The sequence below is a fragment of the Dipodomys ordii genome, unplaced genomic scaffold (assembly GCF_000151885.1).
Source record: "Dipodomys ordii isolate 6190 unplaced genomic scaffold, Dord_2.0 Scaffold92, whole genome shotgun sequence".
In the NCBI taxonomy this organism is placed as follows: domain Eukaryota; kingdom Metazoa; phylum Chordata; class Mammalia; order Rodentia; family Heteromyidae; genus Dipodomys; species Dipodomys ordii.
In genome coordinates, this window is record NW_012267308.1 from 4,040,946 (window position 1) to 4,048,554 (window position 7,609).

The window sequence follows — 7,609 nt, forward strand, 5'->3', positions numbered from 1 at the left end:
AGAAGAAGAAGAAGAAGAAGAAGAAGAAGAAGAAGAAGAAGAAGAAGAAGAAGAAGAAGAAGAAGAAGAAGAAGAAGAAGAGAAGAGAAGAAAGAGAACAAAGAAATCATGTTTCCAGAGTCAGAGACAGGACAGACTGGGAGTGTGGCCCTCTGAGTCTAGGGCAGGAGAGGGCTGGAAGCCCAGATTGGTGGGTTCAGAGGGAGGTAGGGAGGAGGGGTCTCTCATACCCAGGACGGAGAGAAACACTTTAGGAGACACGAGCTCAGGGCCCAGCTCCGAACGGCCGACCTGGCACTCATATTCTGCATCGTCACTGAGCTCACAAGCTTCCACGTGGAGGTGGAATTCACCTGTGGGGAGGCCCCCAAGGTTAGGGCCATAGCCTCTGCTGGTGGCCTGGGGAAGGGGCGGGGGGGGGTGGGTCGTCTCAGGCTCTGATCACTCACCTCTGGTTGGATCTCCTTCCAGATGGTACCTTGGAAAGCCTGGGATCCGGGGGTCAGGGCCTAGAAGTAGCCCATCCTTGGCCCATTGTATGACACTCCCCGGAGCTGTGACCCCACACCGCAGCTCCACCGCGGTCCCCTCCACAGCCGTCAGGTTTTTAGGCAGCTCCCAAAAGCCGCGACGGGCTGCAGCTGGTGTGGGTGACTGGGCTAGGCCTGTGAACACAGAGGGGTTGGTAGGAAAGGGCAGAGAAGGCCTAGAGAATGAAAAGGGAAACCATGGAGCTGGACTCACCTGTGGTTATCAGCCCCATGAGCATCAGGAGGGCCCAGATGGGGGTCTTCACAGTGGACCCCACAATGCCCATTGATCTCCGCATCTTTGGCTGTCTTGGCCTAGGTCCTCTGTGTCTACCTCCTGAGTGTGTGTGTGTGTGTATGTGTGTGTGTGTGTGTGTGTGTGCTGGTCCCGGGGCTTAAACTCAGGCCCAGACACTGTCCCTTGGCTTTTTCAACTCAAAGCCAGCATGCTACCACTGAGTCACAGCGTTTGTTTTCTTTTTTTTTCAGTGGTTAGTCAGAGATAAGAGTCTCTCTCACAGGCTGGCCTCAAACCTCGATCCTTAGATCTCAGTCTCCTGAGGAGCTAGGATGACAGATGTGAGCCCCTGGTGCCTGGCCGACTTCTCTTTCTGTTTCTCTTCTTCTGACTTGCTCTTTTCTTTCTCTCCCCCCTCCCCACTTTCCTCTGGCCCCCAGGAATGTTTCTTTGTCTTTCTCTCCCTCCCAGCTTATCTACCTGTGAATCCCTTTCTATTCCTTCCCTGAGGCTCTTTCTGTCTGAGCATCTACCTTGGTCCCCACCCCTCCCCTCTCTCCTATAACCTCTTTCTGCACGCCGGTCACCCCCTGTCCCCACTCCCTTCTCACCACCCTGAGCTGCCTCAAAGGAAAACCACTTGCCAAGAGTGCAGCAGGCCACAAAAACCCAGGAGAGAAGAGGCTGATGTGGTCCGTGGCAAGCCTTGAGCCAATCCTCAGACCCAGCTTGAGTTCACCCTGGTCTGCCGCCTCCCCCAGATCCCTCCTGCAGCTCCAGCCCCACCTCTGCCCAGCAGGCTCCTCCCCACCCAGCTGGAGTCTGAAATCCCCTGTCAGCACATGCCAGGCACATTCCTGGGTGCCTCCCTAGTCCCCAGGACCTCAAGGGCCCCCAGGGTGGAGGTGGGGAGCCCAGTCTCCCCCCTCCTCAGGCCTATCTCCAAGCTCAGCTTGAGGACTAGCAAACCTGGGCCTCTGCGGGCAAGAGGGGCCTCCCCTGGTCCTCTCAACCCAAATGTAAGACACTTGGCAAGTCCCTCCCTTCCCTCAGTGATGGAGGACAGCGCTTCAGGAGCGTGTGCAAGGCTGGGTGTGAAACTGGAAGGGTACAGGCAGCTACCAGTGTGTGTGAGAGCAGGTGTAAGCTGTAAACGCTCACATCTGTCATCCTTAGCTACTCAGGAGGCTGAGATCTGAGGATCAGGGTTCAAAGCCAGCCTGGCCAGGAAGGTCTGTGAGACCCACATCTCCAATGAAGCACAGTCAATCAATCAATCAATCAATCAAGTTGTGGCTCAACAGGTAGAGCACCAGCTTTAAGCAAATAAGCTAAGGGACAATGCCAATGCCTGAGCCCTGAGTTCAAGTCCCAGCACCAACACAAAAACTAACACAATTTCTACAAAGAGGCTTGGCATGAGTGCCCATAGGAGGCAGGCACTGGGAGGATCAAAGTTTTTGAGGCCAAAAGTTGATGAGATCCCATCTTAATACAGTCAGCAGGGTGGCACCCACCTATAATCCAAGCTACTTGAGCAGTATAGGTAGGAGGCTCTACTATCCAGTCTGGCCCTGCCCAACAAAGAACTAAAGTAATCAGGGCTGGAGGCATGGCTTAGGTGATACAATATTGCCTTGCAAGCCTGTGGCCCTGAGTCCAAATGCCAGAACTGCAAAGCCAAGGGAAGGAAGGAAGGAAGAGAGGGAGGGAGGGAGGGAGGGAGGGAGGGAGGGAGGAGGAAGGAAAAGCGGAATAGTTGGAGTGTGTACGAGAGTCTTCAGTGAGAGGGTGCAGGTTATGAGACAGGCACAGTGTATAGGGGTGAAAAACAGGGCCCAAGCTCTCCAGCCCTCATGTGTATATAATGGTGAGTCCAGCATGGATGTCCATTAGTAAAAGCCTCTCTCATTGTTTCTACCATCTTCCATTCTTATATGTCTGTCCCCTTTCCATCTACCCAGCATCAACCAACCTGACTTAGCTTTCTATACTTCTCCATCTCTTTTTGGCCTCTCTCACCTCTGTGCATTACATGTTTGAACCTCAGTCAGTCTTTTGCTAGTTCTCTCTCTCTTTCTCCCTCTCTCTCTCTCTCTCCCTCTCTCTCTCTCTCTGTCAATCATGGGCTTGAGTCCTGGGCCTGGGCACTGTCCCTGAGCTCTTCATCTCAAGGCTAGTGCTCTACCACTTGAGCCACAGCACCACTGCTAGTTTTCTGGTGGTTCATTGGAGATAAGAGTCTCACAGACTTTTCTGCCCAGGCTGGCTTTGAACCACAATCCTCAGAGCTCAGTCTCCTGAGTACTAGGATGACAGGCATGAGCCACCTCTCCCTCTTTGTACATATATCTGTGTTCTTTCTTAAAAGTTTTTATTTATTTATTGGCCAGTCCTGAGGCTTGAACTCTGCCCCCGAGCTTCTTTTGCTCAAGGCTACCATTTGAACCACAACACCACTTCTGGTTTGGTTTTGTTTTTATTTTATTATTTTAATTTATTAGAGATAAGAGTCTCACCAACTTTCCTGCCTGGGCCGGCTTCAAAGCGTGAGTAGCTAGGATTACAGGTGTGAGCCATCAGCATCCAGCTGCTTTTCAATTTTTTGGGGTCTCTTTTCATTTCTCTCACTCCTGCTACCCCACCGTTTGTCTCTCATATACCCGGAGATCAATAAATATTCATTTCTCAGTCATCCTCTGCCTGTGCCTTTTTCTCATTAGTTTCTCTAGCTCTGAATCCTGACTCTGATCCCTGAATTTTAGAACCATATGCTGGCTGGCCTCCTCATCCCAGTGTGTGTACATGCACACACACACACACACACACACACACACACACATTCACATGGGATAAGCTCTTTGGGCCTGCTTATCTCCTGTGGGACTTGCACCTGTTCATTTGCTCCCCCTTTCCTGCTATCCCCCCACCTGGTCTTTCTCCCTCAAAGTCCATTATTAACTTCTTAGCCCCCCCCCACATATTTCCTTTCCCAAATGTTCTGCCCAACCCTTGGGAAATGGGCGGAATACAGACCTAGGGAAAGGGGGTGTTTGTCATGGGGCCTGAACCAGATGGTGTCTCTGGGGAACAGGGTGTAAAGCTGCGGTTGCTGAGACCTTTAATTAGCACAAACCTGTTCCCTACCTTGGCTGTTTTCCTTCTCAGCATGCTCCTGGGACCACAGGCTCTCTCTTTCTCTCTCTCTCTTTTTCCATACCCCTGGCCCCAGAGAGCGGGAAGGGGAAGTCTGTCAGATATCTGGAAAAACAACTCCATCACCTGACTTCCTCCCCCAAACCCAGGAGTCTTAAACCCATGGCCATCCTATTTATTTATTTATTTTCAGTCATGGGGCTTGAACTCAGGGCCTGGGCGCTGTCCCTGAACTTTTTCACTCAAGGCTAGTACTCTACTACTCTGAGTCATAGACCACTTCTGATTTTCTGGGGAGTAATTAGAGATAAAGAGTCTTTCTTTCTTTCTTTTTTTTTCCTGCTGTTCCTGGGGCGTGGGCATGGTCCCTGAGCTTCTGTTGCTCAAAGCCAGCACTCTGTCACTTGAACCACAGCTCCCTTTCTGGCTTTTTCTGTGTATGTGGTACTGAGGAATTGAACACAGGCTTCATGCATGTGAGGCAAGCACTCTACCACTAAACTAGATTCCCAGCCCCTAGCCCTTCTCTTTAGAGACCCAGATCTTGAGCTGGGCGCCAGTGGCTCACACCTGTCATCCTAGATACTCAGGAGACTGAGATCTGAGGATTGCAATTCAAAGCCAACCCCAGTCAGGAAAATCCATGAGACTGTTATGTCCAATTAACCACACAATACACACACACACACACACACACACACGCACAGCCAGAAGTAGAGGTATGACTCAGGTGGTAGAAGGTCAGTTTTGATGGAAAAGCCCAAGAGAGAGTAACCAGGCCCTGAGTTCAAGCCCCTGAATAGCAGCACACACAGAAGAAGAAGAAGGAGAAGGAGAAGGAGGAGGAGGAGGAGGAGGGGGGAGAAAGAGAGAGAGAGAGAGAGACCCAGATCTCCAATCCTCTCCCTTCCTCCCACTGGATTTAGGGCAGATGTTCACTGTTTGTTGATTTTTCAAATCCTCCTGGGCCTGTGTGGGGGTGGGAGGGAGATTGGTGGTTAAATCCACTAATACTTAAGACTAGATTTTCTAACCCTTTTCCAACTGGACTAGAGGCAGCCCTTCCAGGCACCCAGACTTGAGGTGATCACAGCCAGCAGAGATCTCTCTGAACCTCCAGTATTTCACAATCCTGGAAAGCCAATCCTCTGAGAATTAGGGATGCACAAGTCTGAACCCAAGAACTACTAAGAGTCTTGAGTGTGGACCCACAATCCTTACAGGTCCAGGAATGTCAGACCGAGGGTCCCAACTCCCTATCCCCACCGCCCCTTTTCAAGAAACTCAGCATCCCTCCCACCTGCTTGGCCAGCTGCTGTTGCTGCTGCTGTGGGGGAACCACCCCGGCTGGAGCCGTCAGAACAAGCTGCCCGGTTCCCAGCCTCCCGGCCTGAGCCCTGAACTCCAATGCTGCCGCCTCCCAGCCGTCGCCGGGCAACCATGGGATGGGACGAGGGGCCCCAGCCGGCAGAATGGGGAGAGGGGCTGAGGGGGTCTTGGGAAAGGGAAAGACTGGGGCTGGGGGCTGGGAAGGGGCCTGGATTCGTAGATCTTAGGACATGGTCGAGCAAAAAACAGAAAGAAAGAAAGAAAGAAAGAAAGAAAGAAAGAAAGAAAGAAAGAAAGAAAGAAAGAAAGAAAGAAAGAAAGAAAGAAAGAAATTAGCTGTAGGGAGCTGAGTCCCTTTTTTTCTTTTTAGGGCTCTTAGCTGATGGCTGGGGTTACTCAGATGCCCTCTCCCCGACCCTGCCAGACCCGGGGGAGTGCTGGGCCCCGCCTCCCCAGGGCAAGGAAGCTGGTGAGGCCCCAAGGACTCCCATTTATAGCTTAGTTTCCACTCAGTGCCAATCCCTCCAGGACCTGAGCTGAGCAAGTTTCTTCCACTCTCTTTCCTCCTCCTCCGCCTCCTCCTCCATCTCCTCCTTTTCTTCTTCTTCTTCTTCTTCTTCTTCCTCCTCCTCCTCCTCCTTCTCCTCCCTTATCTCTTCCTCATCTCTTCTTCTCCTTCATCTATTTTCTTCTCCTTCTCCCCCCCCCCGCCCCAGCAGGGTGCAGGTGTCCAACCCAGACTAGACCCGCCCCACACCCCCTCTCTAGACCCAGGTGTTGCAACTCCCACACCCCCAATTGGGTTGAGGGGGCGCGCCCGCTGCGAAGACCCAGGGCCTTTGTGGCCCTCATTCATTCGGGCCGTGGGAGTTTCTCAATGGGAAAGGGGCGTGTCTTGCGGGAAGCGGGGCGTGTCCCGAGCTGTTGGTGGGCGTGGCTATTATAATCAGACCACGCCTGGCTCCCCTAGCCAACCTGCTAGAGTTTCAGAGCATCACAGGAGCTGCAGAGAAGCAGACTCGGAGGACTTCAAGCCACAGACAAGGGGTGCTTCCAGGACTGAAGAGTGGGGGGGGCGTAATGAAAGGGGTTTCTGCTCTCACGTGGTGAGCAGTGTGCTGCCAAGAGCAGCTGGAGAGAAGCCAGAACCACCGCAGAGTTTGGGAACCTTGGGGGTTCCCACACATTCAGGATGCTGATCCCTGTCTTCCTTGTCCTTCTCTTCTGCTTCCAGGGGCACACAGGTACCTGAGGGGGATGTGGGGGGGGCGGTTGATGGCTAGTTACCGCTTTACTGGGGAAAAGGAGATTGGGAGGGCTTGGATAGGAACTCCAGAAGCCTTGAGTTTCTGGGGTCCTGAATGAGGGATTTCTCAGCTCTGCTCTTCTCTCCCCGACCCTTTATTCTCCTAGGCCCTGCTCCCCATTTCGTGCAACAGCCGGAGGACCTGGTGGTGGTGTTGGGAGAGGAAGCCCGGCTGCCCTGTGCCCTGGGCGCATACAGGGGGCTTGTTCAGTGGACTAAGGATGGGCTGGCTCTTGGGGGTGAAAGGGATCTTCCAGGTGAGGTTACCTACCCGCCCCCCCACCCCCGCGGCTCCCCAGCGGAGGGGCTGGGCACTGGAATGGGGCTGCTAACTGTCCTGTCTCTGAAGTTTCTCTGGGCGACATTTTCAACTTCTGAGAATTGGTGGATGGAGAAACTTTGAAAGTGATGCCATTTGAGGATTATTACTTTTATTGTAAAATAGTCTCTGACTGCCTAAAGCATAGTAAACATACAAGTGGACAAAGTAATTATAAAGTAGAGCGCTAGGTGGTTGGTGGGGCTTGCTCCTGTAATCCTAGCTACTCAGGAGGCTGAGATCTGAGGGTAGAGATGGGAAGTCAGCCAGGGCAGAAAAATCCATTAGACTCTTCTCTCTAATTAACCAGCAAATTGCCAGAAGTGGAAGTATGGCTCAAGTGGTAGAGCCATGAGAAAATGAAGCCCCAAGTTCAAGCTTCAGTACTTGGCACAAAAAGAACAAAGTAACCAATACTCAGGTCATTGTTAACTTTCCAGAATCCTCAGTTGTCTCCATTCCACCCCTAACCTCATAACCAGGAGGTTAGTATCTAACCTATGTTTATGACAGTCATTTTCTTATTATCCTTTCTGACTTTATCAACCCAAGTTTGTAATGATTCTATATTGAGAGGGGGTTAGAGTCTCTTTGGACCTGGCATACGCTTCATAATGGTGTCTTATTATAGAATGAATGAATGGGCCAGTTTTCTAGTTCTGGATGTCAGGAATGAAGACTGGAAGCCAGGAACTCACAGCCATGTTGTGACTTCTTTTCCTTGGCTCTAG

The 7,609-nt window shown here is 51.9% G+C and overlaps 2 protein-coding genes across 2 annotated transcripts in view; one reads left to right on the forward strand and one right to left on the reverse strand.

Annotated features, from left to right (window-relative positions):
• The window catches only part of Nphs1 (nephrosis 1, congenital, Finnish type (nephrin)), a 21,479-nt gene extending 20,569 nt beyond the window's left edge, over window positions 1-910 (reverse strand). The window contains exons 1-3 of the mRNA XM_013026284.1: window positions 745-910; window positions 450-665; window positions 231-353 (exon numbers count right to left, since the gene is read on the reverse strand). Of these exons, the coding sequence (XP_012881738.1) occupies window positions 231-353; window positions 450-665; window positions 745-829 (424 nt within the window). The 5' untranslated portion in view covers window positions 830-910. The remainder of the gene's footprint in view (window positions 1-230; window positions 354-449; window positions 666-744) is intronic.
• A 5,535-nt stretch (window positions 911-6,445) lies between these two features.
• Window positions 6,446-7,609, forward strand: part of Kirrel2 (kin of IRRE like 2 (Drosophila)) — an 8,312-nt gene continuing 7,148 nt past the window's right edge. The window contains exons 1-2 of the mRNA XM_013026181.1: window positions 6,446-6,497; window positions 6,667-6,816. Coding sequence (XP_012881635.1) covers window positions 6,446-6,497; window positions 6,667-6,816 — 202 coding nt within the window. The remainder of the gene's footprint in view (window positions 6,498-6,666; window positions 6,817-7,609) is intronic.